This window comes from Gekko japonicus, unplaced genomic scaffold (assembly GCF_001447785.1).
Source record: "Gekko japonicus isolate JY-2015 unplaced genomic scaffold, Gekko_japonicus_V1.1 scaffold454, whole genome shotgun sequence".
NCBI classification, from domain to species: Eukaryota; Metazoa; Chordata; class Lepidosauria; order Squamata; family Gekkonidae; genus Gekko; species Gekko japonicus.
The window spans coordinates 750,844-770,483 of record NW_015173687.1 but is presented as its reverse complement, the minus strand read 5'-3'; the positions used below and the strand labels follow the sequence as shown (position 1 = coordinate 770,483).

Below are 19,640 nucleotides of genomic sequence, written 5' to 3'. Positions count from 1 at the left end.
TTTTTTTAAAAAAAAAAGTAGTGAAGGGCAGGGTATAAATCCAATCTCCTCTTCTTCTGTAAGTCTTCAAGAAGAGTCCAGCAGGGCTCCTCCTACTTTGGCACTGACTCACTTACAGAGGAGGGATCCCTCTGCAGCAATCAATCATGACAGAACAATAAAACTTCCATATTTAGAGGCAGTATACCTCGGAGAACTACATAGCAGGGTTAACAAGAGAGACAGCTATCTCCCAACATGCTTTGCTGGCAGGCTTCCTGGATGTCAGTAGGATTCTTGTTATTTTCTTATAACCTTACATAACTTCTAAAAGCAGCTAAAAGGCACTCAAGGTCAGAGAAGAGCAAATCATTCTGCATTCTCTCGCCTTACATAGAAGATGAAGCACTTACCTGGTCACCCTGCCTTGACACCACTGTCCCAGCAGTAACCTGATGCAGCATCACTCTTCCATTAAGGAGAGAAGGGTCCTGAGAAAGAAAGCAAAACACGTTAGGCAAAAGGCAGCTAATCAATGCCATGTGTCAACATCACAGCATTCATAGATCCTGGATTAATGATCCATGTGCCACATTCATCTCATTTATATTTAGAAGTGACAAAGTTCTCTCGACTAACATACAACTTTTCAGGCACGACCCAAGCTGTTTAAGTTTTAGAACTGGGCTTTTAACAGACTTCGCATTAGAAAGTTCCTGAAATATCAAGGAAAGTGGACTGCTCTGTAAAATTAGAGTCTAGTAGCACCTTTGGGACCAGCAACATTTCCCAGGGTATAAGCTCTCATGAGTCAAAGCTCACTTCGTCGGAAGCGTCTGACTAAGCGAGCTTTGACTCATGAAAGCTTATACTCTGGAAAATGTTGTTGGTCTCAAAGATGCTACTAGACTCATATTTTGTTCTGCTACTACAGACTAATACGGCTACCCACCTGAAACTGAATGGTATATGTTCTGCTTTGGAGACCTTGCTGGGGGGAGGGGGGGGGAGACACAGATTCTGTAGGGCACTGAACCCTCACCCAATGTCCAGCCTGGTAAGTCAGACTGTACTGCTGTCCACATATCTATGTATTCATCCATGTATTTTTAACACCATCTTTACTCCAAGGAATTTAGGGCAGTTACATGGTCCTCCCTCCATTTTATCCACACAGCTGAGTGTGCACATCTTGCCCAACATCAGCCAGTGAGCTTCATGTCTGAGTAGGGATTTGAGCCCGAGTCTCCTCAGTCCTAACCAAGGCACTATAGCCTCTATGATGGACCAGATAACAACAAAAAAAAAATCTTGTGCAATAAGCAGATCTATGTAGGAGCTGCTTAATATAAACAATGCATTCAAGGTTCCAGAATTCCACCGTTTCTTTTTTTATCTTTACACACACATAGAGCAGACTAAGATTAGGGAAAGCACTGCTGGAGGACAGGCGTCCACGTTTTCCTTCTTGTGGGAAACGATGGCACAGCACCACCTAGGGGCAAGGCTGTGAATTACAGCTTCCCCTGCTGGGCTTCTGTTGTTCAGTTGCACAGTGGAGTCCGACTCTTCGCGACCCCATGGACTACATGGCTACAGCTATCCATTCACACACAAAAATCACAAAATCAAAAATCATGAAATAGCCCTCTAAGGCCCACTTGAAGGGGAAACCTGCAACCTTCACTGAAAGTATCACGGCTATGGAGGCATTTATTTTATTCTTGCTTTTAGTTTCATTATATCATGCTGAAACTGACTCCTGACAAGGTGGAGGTAATGTTGGGTGGGAAGGCTGAGGTCCTGAATGACATGGGGCTCCCCGCTTTTAATGGGGTCCAGCTGACTCTTGCTGAGAGCCTAGGGATGACACTTGCTCCAGCTTTATTGCGCAAGAAGCAAGATGATGCAGCTGCAAAAAAAAAAAAGGCATTCAACTAACTCAACTTAGCTCAGAAGATGGCCACTATTTCAACTCTCCTGATCTGGCCATGTGGATCTATGATATGGTGATCTTGAGGCTGAACTACTGTAATGCACTGTAATGGATCTGCCCTTAAAGACAACTCTTGGAAACTAAAGTTGGTACAGAATGCCTGGGCACAACAACTATCAGGCAACAGTTACCAATCAGTTACTGGGTTCAAGGAGCTAGCTATCACCTACAAAGCCCTTGAAGGCATCAGACCCACATACCAGCAGGACCACATTCCCTTACCATATCCCACTGTGACAGCTCTGCTCATCTGAACAAAACCTTCTGAAGGTTCCATCCTGCACACTTACTCTGCAGTGGCTATTTTTGTGGAGCAGTCTACCAGAGGCTATTAGGAAGGTATCCCTTGTTTCTATAATCTTGCAAAATGTGCAAAACAGAGCTGATCAGTGGGAATTTTTGCAGAAGGAACAAAGCTGAGGTGTAAGGGTTCAGTCCAGGACATGACTTTCATTATGGATAACGTCTTCCCTACACAGATTTTCCACACCATTTAATGTGTCATGTTTCAAAGCTCATGCTTCATTTCAGCTGTTTTCAGATTTCTGTAGTCCAAACCCTATTGTACTGTTCATCGAATATGTCATCCTGTTCATAGTCCCCCAGACAATGTGTTGGAGAGTCCACATTGTCACTCATAAGCAGCAGGGCTTCTTAATTAAACTGGCATCCTCCAGTAATGGTTACGGAGTACATGGACTCACACAGAGCCATAGAAATGCAAACAAGCCACAAAGGGAGCTGGAACGCTGAAGTGTGGTAAATGTCTCTTGCCACCTGGAAACAGCTGATTTATTTTCTTTACAAGTGAAACCACAGGCAAGAACTTGGACCGAATGTTCCACTGGCAGGGCCCAAAAAAACAGAGACAGCAGCCAGGGACCCCAACCATCCCGCCTGGGCCCAGCTGCAGCTCCCAACTGCCACAGAGGAAACCATCAGAGGAAAGAGCAGGAAGCTGCCCTGCACTCCCTCCATCATGCCTGGGTCCACCTCCAGCTGAGAACTCCCCTCCCACAAAAGGAACATTTTTGCATGGAATGTTGTCATTTCTATCAGATTTCGATGCCAACAAGCTGCTTTGAGAACCAATTTCTGGCAGAAATGTGGGATGAAAATAATCAAGAAAATCACTCTCCTTGTCAGAGGGCTGGTAAAGTTTGCATTTGGGCAGGAAAAGGGGACCATGTTTGGCATGCCGTACACTAAAGAATACGGAGAGTGCCCAAAGCCAGACGTTACCCATGCCCAGAGCTGGCATCCTGTATGCTGCAGCCCCCCCCCCCCTTTTAAGGCCACAAGCCCATGGTGGCCCTTCCCAACCACTCACATCCAGCTTCATCAGAGTTAGGAGATCCTTCTTGGCAGCCTCAAAGATGCTCTCCACTTGTTTGCTGGCGCCAGGCTCCTGAGAGACGAGGTTGCCTTGGGAATAATGGAAGACAGCCGAGGGCATTTCCGTCACGGTCACCGTCTTCTTTAAGATGGACTTTCAGAATCAGAAACGTCAATGGTTACTTATTCCATGCTGCACAGAGCACGTGTGTGACAACATACATTATCTGTTCTACACTCTTGTTTGTCCAAAAGGAAATGGGATTTCAGATGCTGGGTGATGAGATCCAGGAACACTGCAGGTCCTGGACTGTGTGAACACCTAGATCGAGGGTCAGCAACTGATTTTGACTGAAAAGGTGGCAGGAGGCAGAGGGCCTTTTCCTTTTCCCAGTTAGCAGCTGGCAACCGTTGGGAGTGTGCCCCAGAGGTCTCTGGGGTGTGGGGGAAGAAAAGTGACTCAGTGCTTCAGCACCCGCTTGGCATGCAGAAGGGCCCAGGTACAGTCTCTGGCACTTCCAGTCAGAGGATCTGGCGGACCAAGAAAGACTTTTGCTGCCAGTTGGGAACCAGACCTCTCTGCCCGGGACCCTGGAGAGCAAACAATACTGAGTTACATCAACCAATGACTTAATGCAGCTTCATAGGCTCTCCGACTCTCACATGCTACCATCATTCTGGCCTGAGCAACTGTGTGGTGAACTCTGGAACACAAGCCTTTGCAGGCCTCACTTCTGCCTCTTCCACAGACCATACGGGAAGAAGAAAGGGGTGAGCGGTAGCAGGCACCACTGAAGAGGCCAAATCCAACCACTCAACTTGCTCTATATGCTTTCGGAATCAAGGCAGCGTCTAAATTAATGTTCCAAACAGAAAATTGCTTCTAACAACTGAAAACCTCATTAAAAGAGGAAAATAAAAGCTGGTCCGGCCGAACAGGATATGCTGCACAACGATAACAGAAACGGATGCAATGGAATTAAACCTTCTGTTCCAGCTGTATATTTGGTGCACAATTAGACCAAGAGGTGGCTATTTTTCATTAATGCTTGTTAATATATAAGGCCTTCTTTTGGCTTGCTTTTAACTGCTGCAATTCAAGGCAGCAAGCATGCAGTATCTTAATAGCTGCTTTATTGAACTGCTGTCTACTGCAGTTATCCACCCAGCCGGCTTCGGTGAAATTAAACATTTCAATAAATGCAGAGGATGACATGCAACTGCAGTGGAAATTCTACAGCTCAGCAAGAGAAAACATCACTGGTGGTGGCCACTCTAGTGTACTTACCCTTTGAGGGGAAGCTTTCTTAACCCTATTTTGACCACCTCATAACCAAGGTTCTCAAAGAAGTTCACAACAATAAGACACAGATATAGGATGAAAACCAGGACAGCTAATCAAGCCAACAGCCCAAGCACAAGTTGCCTCTCCTGATCTCTCCCTACAAGACACCCCCGCTCCTCAGACCAAGGCTTGCTTTTGGTGCCCACCTGTGAACGGGCATGGACTGCTTCTGCCCATCTGTTTGCCCCCTGAAGTGGACTCCCCGACACCACTGTGGAACAGCTTGTCTGAGCAGATCAGGAAGGCACCTACTCCGTGAAAATTCAGGAAGTTAAAGCAAGGCAGAATTGTTTAGGTGTATTTTTAATTGACGGTTTTAAAATGAAGGTTAAGTGTTTTTGTGTGGATGAAGCTGATGCTTTGTGGGTACTAACAATAGTTTGGGGAAATCCCACTCCTGTTTTTTAATGATATAATGCATGTTTAATTTGGCCTGTAAGCCAGCTTGAATCAGCATGTAGAGAAAAACTGGGCAGGGCAAAAGTGTTTTAAATAAAACCAATACATAGTAATTAGCAGCAGCAGAAGAGCAAGCAATAACCAACCCCCATCCTTAATTAGCTTGTTCATTCTGTCCTCTTCTGCTTGGGTGTGTGTGTGTGTGCTTTCCCTCATCATTATATTTTGCATTCTTTTTCTGGTTTGCTTTATTTTTCTGTTTTTAAGTGTTAGTTTTACCTAATCTTATTTTATGCAGATGTTTACTGTTTTACCTTTTATGGAGGCTGCTTCAAGGACAACATGCTGGGATCATGGAGCATTAAAATATTTTTTAGAAAGCAGTTCACACAGTGAGAACTGATCAGGCTTGCTAAAACAGAAGTTGTCAAGTGCCTAAGAAAACAGAGGGGGGATGTCTTCAAAGAGTAACTGCCCAGAAATTACACATCACTTGGTAGATTTCTCAGCTCTGATTTCTCACCTATGCACTAACACTTACTCAGGACCATGGTTCAGTTCACCCAACCAAATAAAGGCACCAGGTCCCAGGGAAATCTACCTTGCATGTGGCGGTGCTGGACAGCCCCTCTTCCGAGGAGAAGGACACTCGGGCTCTCTCGTAAGCCATGTCCAGGTCAGCTTTTGCTCCAATTGAGGTTCCTACAAAACAGGAGAAAGAGTGTAAACTGTGGTCTCAAACACCATCCTCCTAGGCTTCTATCGCATGCCTACCTGCCCACCAAAGGGCAGAGATTAAGAAGTGATCTGGAGGGACACCGAGTGCCACGTGCACATCATTCAACTCTAAATCCTTCCACTGGCTCCGTTTATTTCTGGACCCAGTACAAACCTGGCCAATCCCCCCAATCCCTCCACGCTCCGACCCCAATGCACCCGTCTGTGACCTTCATTCCTCCAGCCCCACCACCCCCAGCCATTCAAAGGTCTCCTGCTCTTGTCAACGAGTCTCCCCTGCCATGCTGCCCTTACACCTCAAACTACCTCCTAGGACATCTGCATGGTGCCACCTTCCCTCACTTCCTTCAGCTCCCTCCTCAAAAATCACATCAGCTGCTCTATAAAACCTTTGGCACAAATTCCTTAATCCCCTCTGCCCTACTATAGCTAAGCCTGAATATGTTGAAACTGGAATGAACGGAGGAATCCTCTCCATGTCCATCCCCTTCCTTAGGGCAATTTTACATTGTAGGCTCCTCAGGGCAGGGGTCTTTCTTCTGGAACCCTGTTAAGAGGCACCAGGCACTTTTAAACAACAACAGTCCTTCCCCAACCCCATTGACTCCCCCTCCAAATTCCTGCTCACCAGCACTGTCAGTAGATCCAGAGGGAGACGTCAGAGACAAGCTCCTCCTGAGGGTGCTCTCTGATCCAAGAGCCTTTCCTGTGTCTGAGATCCAGAACAGAAACACAATGACCAGACCAAGACTCCCAAGACATGGCGTTTTCCCAGCACAAAGGGATGCACAAGACAAAAGAGGTCGCCATTGTTATTGGGGGGGGCATGTTCCCTCTATCCCCCCCCCCACTGAGCAGAACAGTTCACATCCTGAGCAGAATATAACTGCGGTAATCTTAAAATGGGCAGTGGACAGTGCAAGACCTTGCATGGCTCCGAACTGCTGCTGAGCGGGGTTTCCCGTGTTCATGAGTGGCCGCTCACATGCACACCTTAAGAGGGAACACTGGTGGGGGGGGGGGGTAAACAAAGGGTTCCATGGCACTCATTTCCATATATGTGATTTGGGTTAAGCAAACCCTGCTCTTTGCACCCGGGAGAGGGAAGGTGTGACAGCAGAATCCCCATTCTGTGCAATGTTCCCAGCATGAACACAAGCCAGTTACTAAGCCTAAGGTCTCATGTCTTTAGCACACGGGAGAGAGAGCCTAGCTCTGAAGCAAGAGATAGCTATACACTCCCACGGCCGTTATCCCAATACCACATAGATCTGCTAATCATGCCAGTAAGATGTGAGCACCCAGTCACCAAGGAATGCTTAGCATGTATCCCAAAGAGGAATGCTTGGCTTTTCACGTATCCCACAGAACATTCTGCTGGACAGAACTGCCCCACGTGGGCTTGAAACAGGTGTGTCAAAGACATGTAAGCAAGTGGCAAGGAGTCTTCAGACCCAAAGCGTGGGCCACGCCACTCAGAGCAACTTCTAAGAAGGGAACACTGACCAGTCTCCAAAGAATCCCCCTGTTTCTCCAGCCTCTCTGCCTTCTCCTCCTCTGAAAGGTTGGACAGCTGCCTTTTGATCGCTTTGTTGGTATTTCCACCAAAGGTTAAGCTTGCAACTGACACCAGTGGGATGGCCTGATTCTCCTGGCAGGACATGACATGAAAAGAGAAGCAGTGAGGCATAGGAAGTGCAATTCAAATCAGGAAACATCGAATTTGGATGGATGGTGCTTTGTGTCCCCTGCTGTGGCTCTAACTCCAAAACGTGAACTACGAGCCTCCCCTAACACCACACTTTAAAGGGCACAGAGAGGAATGCCCAACTGGGCACAGATTAATCCCCAAATGCCACAATGGATGGAAGGAAGCTAGAAAGTAATTGGAGCTCTGTCAGTCATAAATGCGAAGGAATCATTTTTTTCTCCAGTGAGATCAGGGGCAGTACATAGGGGCCACATAAGTTCATCCTCACAACAACCCTGTGAAGTAGGTTAGGCTGAGAAAAGACTGGTCTGTAGTAACGAAGTGAGCTTCATGGCTAAGCAGAGATTCCCCCAAGCCGTCTTGTTTTATTAATTCAGAAAATGCGTATGCCACCTCTCCAGAGAACCTGCCCAAAGTGGCTCGCAAATTAAAACACAATAAAATAATAAAACAGAATAAGATCATTAAAAGTTAACCAACAATTAAAACCAGCATCAACAAAACTCAGCCGGAACATAACACCGCATAAAATATTTAGCAGCTTTAAAGGAGCCTCGAACCGTCTCAAGGTTAGAAACAGATGTAAAAAGATTCCAGCCCTTTTGATTAAGACTGGGTAAAAAGAATAATTTTGGCCTGGCACCCAGAAGACAGTAAAAGCACCAAGCAAACCTCAAGGGGAAAGGCATGCCACAGGCAAGGTGGCACCATTGAAGAAGCCTTGTCACTGGACACCACCAACCTCACATCTGCAAGTGGGGGGCTTAGAGAACAAGGTTTGTGAGGAGGTGGGCTGGACAGTACCTGAGGAAGTGGGTCCTTCAAGTGCCCTGCCCCTCTCCCCTGCCATTTAGGGCCTTAAAGGGAGGAAACAGAACTCTGAACTGTGCCTGTAAACAGATGGACAGCCAGTGCAGGTCTTTGAGCACTAGGGTGATACTATCAGTCTATGTCTGCTCCTAAGGGCTGCTCTGTAGAATGTGAGGGATGGGTTCTAAACGTGCTTAATCTCTGTTTTAAAATAGTGATTGGCTTTGATGGTAGAGCACATTCTTTGCATACAAAAGGTCCCAGATTCGATCTCCGGCATCTCCAGTTAAAGGATCACAGTCATTGGAAAAGACGTTTCTCTGCCACAGACCACAAAGAGCCATTGCAAGTCAGAGCAGGTAATATTGAGGTAGGTAAATCAATGGTCTGACTCAGGCAGAAGGCAGCTTCAAATGCCCATAATAAGGCTAATACCACCACATCCCACTTTCCTTCTGTAAGCAGGAATGAAGAACATTGGCTCTTAAGAACATTAGAACACAATGAGCCTGCTGTATCAGACCAATGGTCCATGTAGTCCAGCATTCTGTCTCACACAGCGGCCAACCAATTCCTCTGGAATGACAACAACAGGGCATAGAGGCTGAGACTTTCCCCTGATGTTGCCTCCTGGCTCTGGGATTCAGAGGTTTAGTGCGCCTCTGACTGTGGATATCCCACAGAATCACCATAGCTAGTAGCCACTGATAGATTCATCGAGAATAGGTCTTTCTAATCCCCTTTTCTAAACTGTTTATTCCCGTGGCCATCACTACATCCCCTGGCAGAGAAGTCCATATTTTAATCACTCTCTGTGTAAAGAAGTTAGTTCCTTTTGTCCATCCTGAATCTACTGCCCATCTTTAATCAGATCTGCTGCCCCCAGGGACATCAACTGTGTTATACTTACAGCATTGAAGAGTTCAGTGGTCAAACCAAGGTAGTTGTGCAAGGCAAGGAAGGTCACTCTTTGGAGCCTCACCATGATGATCTAAGAGCAGAGGATCAAAAGCAGGCAAGAAAACTGGTTATGGCTGCTCTCAAGAGGGGCCTGGTTGTTGGGGCTTAAAGCTTGCGCAAGGATGGAGGAACCAGAATGAAGTATATGGAGCACAACAGATATCCTCATCCTTCAACACAGCAAAGGGAGATGATGCACAACCACAGTTAAGGGATGGGGTCATTCTGGAGCTAATGTGCCAAAGACCTTCCCCCACCCCCATTATCACAACAAAGTGACCTAAAGGCCATCAGTTCTAGCCCAGCCAAAAACAATGTGGTACCAGAGATGGAAAATCCAAGGAGCACATCAGTCCCACTAGATAATACAGCACACAGTTCAGCAGGATACTTTCTCATACAAGCCCTACTTAATGGGGAAGGGCTGTGCTTTGCATGCAGGAGGCCTCCAGTTCAATCCCCAGCATCTCTCAAACAGCAGTGCTTGGGAAACAGTCTCCGCCCAGGACCTTGGAGAGCAGCAGCTAGTCAAGAGTATGTATTGGGCTAGATGAAGCAAGGACCTGACCCAGTACAAGGCAGCTTCATAGATTCACATGGAGATGAGCTGTGCAAGAGTGCATAGAGCTTGTTCAGAAGACTGCACTACATAGGCTGCACTGTTAATGGACAGCACTGCATAGGCTGGATACATTCAGCTCCCACCATCAGTAATACAACCATTTTCATAGCCACTCAATCAAGCCAAAAAGCCTGTTCTCTCAAACACTCCACTACAGAACCACATGAGCCTCACCTGTACAACCCTCACAAGGGTCTCGGGATATTTCTGGAAGACGTCGTGAAATGCATTAGCTGGAAGCCGCAGGATCGTGGAAGGCATCGCTGCTCGAGCGGAAACTGTCTTGTATGGGGCAGGGTGACCCTGCAAAAGAGAACAGAGAAAACACACTCAGGTCTCCCCCATCACTTGCAGGGGTCCATGCGTCTTTTCCTTGGGAATGTTCAGTCTGGAGAAGAGGAGGGGGGGGGCATGATTGCTCTCTCTAAGTATTTGGAGGGCTGTCACTTAGAGGAGGGCAGGGAGCTGTTCCTGTTGGCAGCAGAGGATAGGACACGAAATGATGGGTTTAAATGAAGGACGGGAAGGTACTGGCTGGATATAAGGAAAAACGTTTTTACCGTCAGAGGTGTGCAACAGTGGAACCAGCTGCCTAGGGAGGCGGTGAGCTCCCCCTCGCTGGCAGTCTTTAAGCAGCGGCTGGACAAACACTTGTCAAGGGCACTCTAGGCTGATCCTGCAAGGAGCAGGGGGTTGGACTAGATGGCCTATATGACCCCTTCCAACTCTGTGATTCTGATTTCCCCTAGCAGTTCCCTCATTCTCTCCTCCTGGTGCTGCCAAGCAGAGAGATGTGGCTTTACCCAAAAGCAGCATTTACATGCCAGGAAAGCAACACCATTCTAAGGGACACCTCTGGCAGTTAAGGAAGAAAGGGGCCAAGAGGCTGCACCATGAGACTGTACAGTAGCATCAACGAACACAGTATCGTGACAGTAGTGATTCTCCCATCGCACGATGCAAGAGGGGATGCGACATGGCTTGAATAATTAAGCCGCCATGTTGGGTACCTCCTCCGCTCTTTGGCCCATTGATCCACCCCTCTTTGGCAATACTGAGCAGTGACATCATCCTGAGGAAGAAAGAACATGCCAGAATTCTCTCAGGCAGTCCTTGGTAAAACCGACAGGGGCAGGGGGCTCTCAGGAGCATCTCCACAGGCCAGAAAACCTCCTCCCATCCCTGAGCCCTGGCTGACTGGCCAGAGGAAAGGGTCGGGACCATGGAAGGAGATATTCACTGAGCTATCCTACAGCTGCAAGGAACACGCCAGCAGATCAAGAAATATATATCTCTGAATGTTCAGTCAGGTGCCCCTTTGAATGTGTGGATGAATTATTTGAGACATCTGAGAGCAACGTGTGGTGTAGCAGTTAAGAGCGGCGGACTCTGATCTAGAGAACCAGGTTTGATTTCCCGCTTCTCAAAATGAAGCCTGTGGGGTGACCTTGGGCCAGTCACAGTTCTCTCAGAGCTCTCCCAGCCCCACCTACCTCACAAGGTGCCTGTTGTGGGGAGAGGAAGAGAAGGCGATTGTAAGCTGCTTTGAGACTCCTCAGGGTAGAGAAAAGCAGGGTATAAAAACCAACCCTCCTTCCTCTTCTGATGGCCTGAATCAACTCCCTGTCAATTTACTACTCTGCCTGGTCCCCCAGACAACATTGCCCAAAATGACTGGGCTAATGGCTAAGCTTGCAGGAAGGATTTAATTATAACTTCTGAGACAGTTCACCCACCAAATTAGGACCGACTTCTGCTTTCACTGGACAGGGCTGTCCGAGAAGCAAGCCTCGGGGGTAATTCTCTTGCAGGTTTCCTGTGTGTTCTTGAATACTCTCAAACTACCTTCATTCAAGCAGATTTGTGGTTCCAGCCCACCCCTCCATCATCGGGGTTGTGCCTCCTCTGCCCCATCACCACCTTTCCTCCCGGCATTTGACCCCCGAACAAGCTTTCTCCAAAACACAAAATCTTCTATGGCCACAAGAAAAAAGAAAGAAAGCCATCATCTGGTTTCTTGCAGTGATAATTACTATGCTCCCAATTGGCTGCCTGGTTTTTAATTACAGGAGATTAGAAAAAGTAATTGCCCAGGCAATAAGCTGGCCCAAAGGCTGAAGCTTGAATGCTTAACATTAACTCTCCCAGTGGCTCCACAGACAAAAGGTGATCACAATTAGATTCATGCACAGACAGAGTGGGAGGGACCGGCTGGTGCCAAGATAAGGTGCAGGAGCTGAACACACCAGACCAACCAACTATTCAAGTAATAGAAGAAGACAAAGACAAAGAATTGGATTTATACCGCCGCCCTTCACTCGGAGTCTCAGAGCAGCTTATGATTTCCTTCCCTTCCTCTCCCCACAACAGACACCCTGTGAGGTAAGTGGGGCTGAGAGAGCTCTGAGAGAACTACTCTTGAGAGAACAGCTCTGAGAGAACTGCTGACTGACCCAAGGTCACACCAGCAGCTGCCCGTGGAGGAGTGAGGAATCAAACCCGGTTCTCCAGATTAGAGTCCGCCACTCTTAACCACGACACCAAACTGGTAAGTGAGAGACTGTGTTGCGTAGCAGCTAGAGTCTCAGACTAAGGAGACCCAGGTTTAGATTCCCACTGTGCCATGGAAGTTTGCTGAGTGACCTTGGGCTAGTCACACATGGTCTCAGCCAAACTCACCTCACAGGGTTGTTGTGAGGATAAAGCAGAGGAGAGAAGAATGACACAAGGCACTTTGGGTCCCCACTGGGGAGAAAGGTGGGGTATAAATGAAGTAAGTAGTCACTTGCCAGTTCGCCTCTGGCCAAAAAAGCTTTTGTAAGCTGAAAAATATGAGGTTCTCATCTTCCCCTTTTTAACATTGTTGACATGCCACAAGCACATTGTTCCAGGACATAAATGCAAGCAAAAGAAAAATCAAACAAACCACAGGTTAGGTATTTTGTCTGTAGACTTGCTCGCAAGGCTAGAAGTGACAAACAAACCTCTCAAGTAGTTTAGCAAGAAAACTGAGCAAGCCTGGCCTTGTCTTATAAGCAGCCTTCCTGGCCAGGCAATCCTAAGCTCACTAATACTTAATGCAAATCAAACATACGCAAGACATCTACTGACTGTTTATGCTGCTTGTATAAAGAGCTCTCAAAACAAACATACAACCAACTAAAATCACTGAGAAATGGCAGCATGTGGAAACTTCCAACATAGCTTAAATTCCACCACCCAAAATCTGGCAGAACAAACAGGGCTTCACAGGTCTCCTAAAATAAAAACAACAACAAAAAAGGAAGGGAAGTCTGAAAAGCAAAGGAGTTCTACATCACTGGGGCCACCATGCAAAAGGCCCTACTTCCGGGAAATGCCAACATGTCTTCTACCTGTGATGGTTTTTAGCAGGGCTCTTTTTGTAGAAAAAGTCCAGCAGGAACTCATTAGCATAATAGACCACACCCAACAGCAAAACTCATAAGCATATTAGGCCACACCCCTGACAACGCAGCTCATTCGCATATTAGGCCACACCCCCATGTTACCAGAAGTATAGTCATCCAGCCACACCCAACTTTTGCTTCTTATTCTATTTACCCTGTTTGTTGTCAAAACCCAGGGCTTTTTTTGTAGCAGGAACTCCTTTGCATGTTAGGCCACACACCCCTAACGTAGCCAATCCGAATGCGTTTCTGCTGTTGGGTGTGGCCTATTATGCGTTCCTGCCCAAAAAGAGCCCTGGTTTTTAGAATGGGTCCTTATTGGCCAAGTATTAAGAAATGGGAGTAGACTCCCCCTGGACTTTAAAAGTCAAAAACAGCACTTTGTATTGAGCCTGGAAGCACACATAATGCTGTACTACATGGGCATCATTTCCGCTGAAAGAATGAGGGAACTCACTGCTGAAAAGGCCCTGTCACTATCACCACCCAGTGGTGCTGAGACAACCAAGGCATGTGGAGCAGGGCTTCGAGGAAGATCTGAATGTCCCGACAAGCTCCTGAGGATGGTCCTGGACATGGACCATTTCAGGCTTTAGAATTCTGAGCATGAACTGAAAGGCATCTGGGAGCCAGCACAACGATGGCAGAAATCAGTACAATACGTTCCAAGCAGCCTGCTCCAATTAGCACCCCAGCAGCCACATTCCAGGCACTTTTTAAAAGCAACCCCACAAACAGCACAACACAGGGTTTTCAGACAGCAGTCAATACATTCCTTCATAGAGCCAGCTCACGCTCCCCTGCTGGAACTGTATGTCTTGTACACAAAGAGCAACTGATCCGGCACCCTGAGTCCCAAAGTCCAGGCTACAGTGGACTTACGGTGATGACATCCAGTATGCTGAGGAGGCTGTGGACGCTGTCTCCTGCTAGAACCTCTTTCACCACAACTTCTGTGCCATCCTATGGGAATCAAAAACATTGTACAGAAGATGAGGGAGAGGAAAGAGAGCCTTGAAGAAGGCAGAAAAGAAGTTTATCTGTGCATGAGACTCAAACACACAAAGGATGTGGAAGGGAGACAATGGGGAACAGTCATTAGCTGGCCAGGAGACCTTGCTGCCCTTGCAATCATCCCCCTCCTGACCCAGGCACTGAACTTCCAGGCAACTGGAGAGAGAAAGAGAGAGAGATGCATCTTTCCCAACTGAGTGGCGCCCTCAAGGCCTTAAGCAGCCCCGCTCTTCATCATCTGCAGACACCACTACAGAACCACAATCCCCAAATATGAACAAGCCTAACAACTGAGATTAGGATTTGAGAAAAGACAGAGAGGAATTCCCCTGGGAGGAACAGAGGGACTGCTCCAAAGAAGTCCATCTGTCCTTGACCAGAGCCAGGGCCTTTCAACAACAACATTAACACCAATGTTAACATCATTATTAACAGCCTGACATAACCCAGACTATAATGTTAGCTGACTGCATGCTTATGTTACACGCTGCTAATGCCCGCCATCGTCTCTATGAATTCCACTAGCACTTATGCTATGTTTTATAGCTATACTGTTGTGACTTTACTCAAATTTTCTGTTTCAGTTGTTCAATATATTTTATGAAAGCTGCCATGAGCCTGCCCTGGCAGAGGGTGGGATATAAAATAAATAAATAAATAAAAGGCATACCACAGTATCATAAACAGGCATGGAAATTGCATTCATCATTTGCACTTATTAATACCAGCTCTCCTCTTGGCAGCGAAGTACAGAAATTTAGCCACCATTTCCATAGTCACTACACGACAATTGGAGAGTAAAGAGAGTACCTTCCACTCATCAGATTGGTTTCCATGGTCTCTCAATACTGGCTCCAAGATTAGCATGGCCCCTGCCAGGGCCTTTCCTGCCCTGGCTCTGATCGAGGACTCTCTGTTCCTCCTAGGGGAATTTCTTTCTGTCTTTTCTCAATCCCTAATCCTTTTCTGCCCTGGCTTCCACCTGGTGGAACTCTCTGCCCAACAACATCCATCCCCTGTAGAACCCCCCCCTGCTGTATACCATCAATGTGGGGGGGGGGTGAGGGCCCTAGGAGACTAGGGGAACATCTGAATATCTGATCAACATCTTTCACACCATGCCTACCAAGGGATGTTTGGTATGTGGTGCCCTCTCTGACGTCTTAGTATGGATGCTGTGAAGTCTGAGCACTTTATTGTCTGATTGGGTTTTTAAATTGTATATTATGGTCTTAAAATGTATTACAGTATTGATGTTTTTATGTGCAAGTTTTTGCCATGTAAGCCGCCCTGAGCCCTACGGGGGAGGGCGGGATATAAATTTAACAAATAAATAAATAAATAAATAAATAACCTCATGCAGTTTCACAGGGCTTGCAAGACAGAGATGTTCCACCAAGGCTTTTGGTTGAGGACAGCAATGGGTACCATCTTACTGTCACCTCCCCCCCCTTCTTCCTGCCTCCGTTCCATCTTCCCATGGGGCAGTGACATAATTGGAATTCGAAGTCTTAACACCATCTGAGACTGTTTATCTATGTATTATTTAAATTGTTCTATTATCTATTGATGTTTTTATTGTTATGTTGTTGACCACCTTCAGCCATGTGCAGTCAAGGGTAGGGCGGTCTATAAATTTAAATGATAAATAAATAAATATAAACTGTTATACAACCCAATCCCAGTTTATATTTTTAATAGACCCAAATGAGAAAAGCTTTGCCTGGGTCAGTGCCATTTCAAGGCGGGGGATGGAGTGGTACGCATGTTTGAAAGCTTCACCAATGAAGGGGGTAAAAGAACTCTTCTCCCTGCAGACAACTAAGAAGTCATGGAGAAGGCTTCAGCCTGGCTTTCTTCCCAACATGCTGCTTTCCTAGAGGCAAGATTTTTCCTCCATAGGGAAGCATTCAAATATGCAACATACTCCACCCCTCGCAACCGCAAATAGTACAGTCCACCAAAGTATTATCACTCGATGCTATCAGACATACAAAACGGGCCTTGGATATTTAACTCCTCTTAGCTGTTGCCTTACATTCTCCTGGATGCAGACTTCCAGTTTTCCGTCCTGTACTACGTAGATGCTATTGTCCAGCTGCCCAGGGCGGAAGATGTACTCCCCTTCGTGCAGCTGCACAAAGACCATATGCTTGCAGAGCTCCAGGAAAAGAGGCTTCTCAAAGTGCCCAAGGACCCTGTGGGAAAAGACATGGTGATGGCAAGGGGAAAGAACCATGCTTGAAATGCCCTACAGCTGACCAAGGCATCTTCTTAGCTGGTGTGAAGATAGGCCAAGGGAAAAGCTTTAGAAGACCACAAACTTTGCATGCGGGAAGTCGCAGGTTCGATCTCCAGCTGTAAAGAGAGCAGACAGTAGACCTCTGCCTCAGGGTGTACATAGCTGCAGCCAGTCAAAGTAAACAGTACTAGGTCAGGAGGCTCATAGGTCTGAAATGGTGCAAAGGCAACTTCAGACATTCCAGTCTGGAGCATTCAACAGAGCAGTGCTAAACTGTGGCTTTTGTTTTAAATGTGTTTTATAGCTACTGAGTGAAGCGAATATGCTCGGTCAACCTTAGGCCAAGTTTTGGATTGGCAGGTGGTCCCAACCGGGATGTCCAGTTGCAACTGAGGATCAGAACTTTTAATACTTGTGCAGAAAACAGAATTCTAAGAGACACAGCTTGCCTTGGTTGGGGATAGGAGAAGTTCCTGTCAATGCCTCCTACTGTTAAAGGGAGAGGAGCCCTGCTCTCCTCCTCTGACCACCTTGTCACTCACAGAAATACAGGGGGGGGGGGAACACATCTCTAAACACTTGCAGCCACCCATGAAAAAAGGCAGGCAAGAAGTTCAAAGCAAAAGGAAGCGATTCTTCACACAACACAGAATCAGCCTGCTGACCTTAGTGCCACAGGATGCTGCCACAGCCACTCCTTCAAATTACTTCTAAAAAAGGGGACCAGATGCATACATGGGAGAGAGATCAGGGACTGCAACCAGCCAGCATTAGTCAAGAGGCAACCATCCTCAGAGGCAGCATCCTTCTGAGTACCAGATGCAGGGATTAGTGGTGAATGAGATTGCCATCCTGGCCTGCCTATGAACCTCCCAGAGGCCCTGGTCTGCCCAGATTACCAACAGGAAAAGCCAGCTAGATGGGCCCGGCATGCCAATCCTTATTCTTTCCAAAACAAATCATGTCAGACTCAATTTTTATGCAAACCTTTAAGCAAAGGGAAAGTAATCACCTTTAAATCCCATCAGAGTCCTGGCCCTATTGCTACCTTTATCCCTTACCTGACATTTTTAAGCATATAAAGGACTTCGGAGGGCAGGTGGGAATTCTTCACATCAAACTCTGTTAGGTCTGCTTCTAGCAGGGAGGGAGGCGGTTCCTTGGGCTGGAGGGTCGGGGACTCTTTCTTGAAGCGCAGGATCCTGCAATAGATGAAAGTAGGACAATTTTGCCCTCCCATTACAGACAAGAAGATTTATTAAAAGACTGATTAACCACAATTCTCGGCCAATGGTTCCCAAAGCAATTGATGATAAAAGAAAGCAATAACAACAACTCAATGATAAAATACAACCAGTATTAAGAAAGCAAGAGATCCTGCAGCTGAAAACAGAGGTCCCTGGCAAGCCAGCACAGCAGTACAGCCAACAGGAAGGCAGATGTTATGATGAGCCACGGTTTGAACAACAAACATTGATTAGCCTGCTTAATATGCAAGCCCCAAATTACCTTTCCCCCCCCCTTGCTTCTTCTCCTCAGCAGGGAAGACCCCTCCCTTTCTGTGCTATCTCTGTGGCCACAAGGGGCAGCGCGACTGATTTGTGAATTAAAATGTCATAACTACCCCATAATTAGCACAAACCATGGTTCACAAGCCCACTACAAACCCAAGACTGAAATCCCATCAGAACTCAGACAACACAGATAAATGGGGTTTGATTAAACCACAGTTTACGGCAGAGTCTGAATGCAACCAGCAACCATACAGTCAGATCAATAATACAGTCGGATCACTTGTCAAGCCAGTACAAAAACCACACATGCTTATTCCAACTAAACTGCTTACTCCATCTCATCTCTTCCTTCCATCCTGCTATGTTCTTCCTGATGACCCTGCCTTGCTGGATTTGATCCTGCTTTGCATTCTGCCTAGATCCGGTGCTACCCTAGATCTGATCTGGTCTTCCCCAACTCCACAAAGGCACTCCTCATCAGTTTACAATTAGTTGACCTATGAACTGGGTCTGGTCAGTTCACGACATTGTGCCTGGTCCACCGGCACACATTGACTCCCATGAAAACAAATCTGTATACACACCCAGGCAACACCTTTGTCTATTTCCTTGAGCTCATAAAAGAAACTCATCTGACATACAGTGGATGGAAGCCCCTTCTGGTTCACATCACCCAAACAACCGCACAGACTCCCTGCCCTGCGTGCCCCCCTACCTCTTTGCCAAGGACAAGACTTTGGCCCTTTTCCGCATCCGCTGCCGAGGCACAGCATTTCCAACCAGGGTATTTGGCAAAGTTGTTACCTAAAAGGAAGCAAGATTCCTTGAAGTGCAAGACCTGGCTCAGTAGCAGAATGGACAGGAGAAATGCACCACAGCTCTTGATCTGCTGGGCCAATAAACAAGCAGCTCCAAAAGAAGGGGTTAACTCCAGTTTGTGTTTGTACCAGTGAAGACCAGACAAGGGGCATGCCCAAGTGCTTTGAACATTGAGGTTAAAATTGTGCTACTGATTTAACTCAGGAACTGGTTTCCAGAGTCATAAACAACCAAGATGTTTTAGTCTGTAACAGATTAGTGTTCCAATTACAGCGAGAGCCAACAAGTTTTCCACCTATATCTATTTAGAAAGCATAAAATAATTTCCACTGTTGAAGTACATTTCTTTTAGCCCTGTGTGCTATGAGAGATGCTATTTAACTGGTGTGTCAGGCAACTGGTGCCTGAAGGTGGCTCTAGGAGACCAAGGGCACAGGGTCCAGCTAGTGACAGCTGTGTCTGGAGTGCCACCTACAGGAGCAAGGCTTGCAATGCATCCAATGGTTTGCCTAGCTCAGAAAATATCACTCAGGGAACACTGGTGTAGAGTTCAGAAGCACCTCACCACTGGAGGGCTAGCATCATGCTCAAGAAGAGGGAACACTGGTGGCTACGGAGGCCACAGTCCTGCCCAAGCCCCAGTTTGTTCTACATCGGTCTGCACTTCATGGGCAGTGAAATTCTAAGGGAATATATGTGTGCATGCGTGTGCGCATGAAGACACGCAC

The 19,640-nt window shown here is 46.9% G+C and overlaps 1 protein-coding gene across 4 annotated transcripts in view; it reads right to left on the bottom strand.

The window, feature by feature from the left end:
• PNPLA7 (patatin like phospholipase domain containing 7) overlaps nucleotides 1-19,640 on the bottom strand; it is a 111,543-nt gene that overhangs the window by 85,171 nt on the left and 6,732 nt on the right. For all 4 annotated transcript variants that reach the window (XM_015423102.1, XM_015423103.1, XM_015423104.1 and 1 more), the window contains exons 5-15: nucleotides 18,809-18,897; nucleotides 17,641-17,781; nucleotides 16,376-16,535; nucleotides 14,206-14,286; nucleotides 10,070-10,198; nucleotides 9,224-9,304; nucleotides 7,299-7,443; nucleotides 6,421-6,504; nucleotides 5,656-5,756; nucleotides 3,306-3,464; nucleotides 393-470 (exon numbers count right to left, since the gene is read on the bottom strand). In XM_015423102.1, the coding sequence (XP_015278588.1) occupies nucleotides 393-470; nucleotides 3,306-3,464; nucleotides 5,656-5,756; nucleotides 6,421-6,504; nucleotides 7,299-7,443; nucleotides 9,224-9,304; nucleotides 10,070-10,198; nucleotides 14,206-14,286; nucleotides 16,376-16,535; nucleotides 17,641-17,781; nucleotides 18,809-18,897 (1,248 nt within the window). The remainder of the gene's footprint in view (nucleotides 1-392; nucleotides 471-3,305; nucleotides 3,465-5,655; nucleotides 5,757-6,420; nucleotides 6,505-7,298; nucleotides 7,444-9,223; nucleotides 9,305-10,069; nucleotides 10,199-14,205; nucleotides 14,287-16,375; nucleotides 16,536-17,640; nucleotides 17,782-18,808; nucleotides 18,898-19,640) is intronic.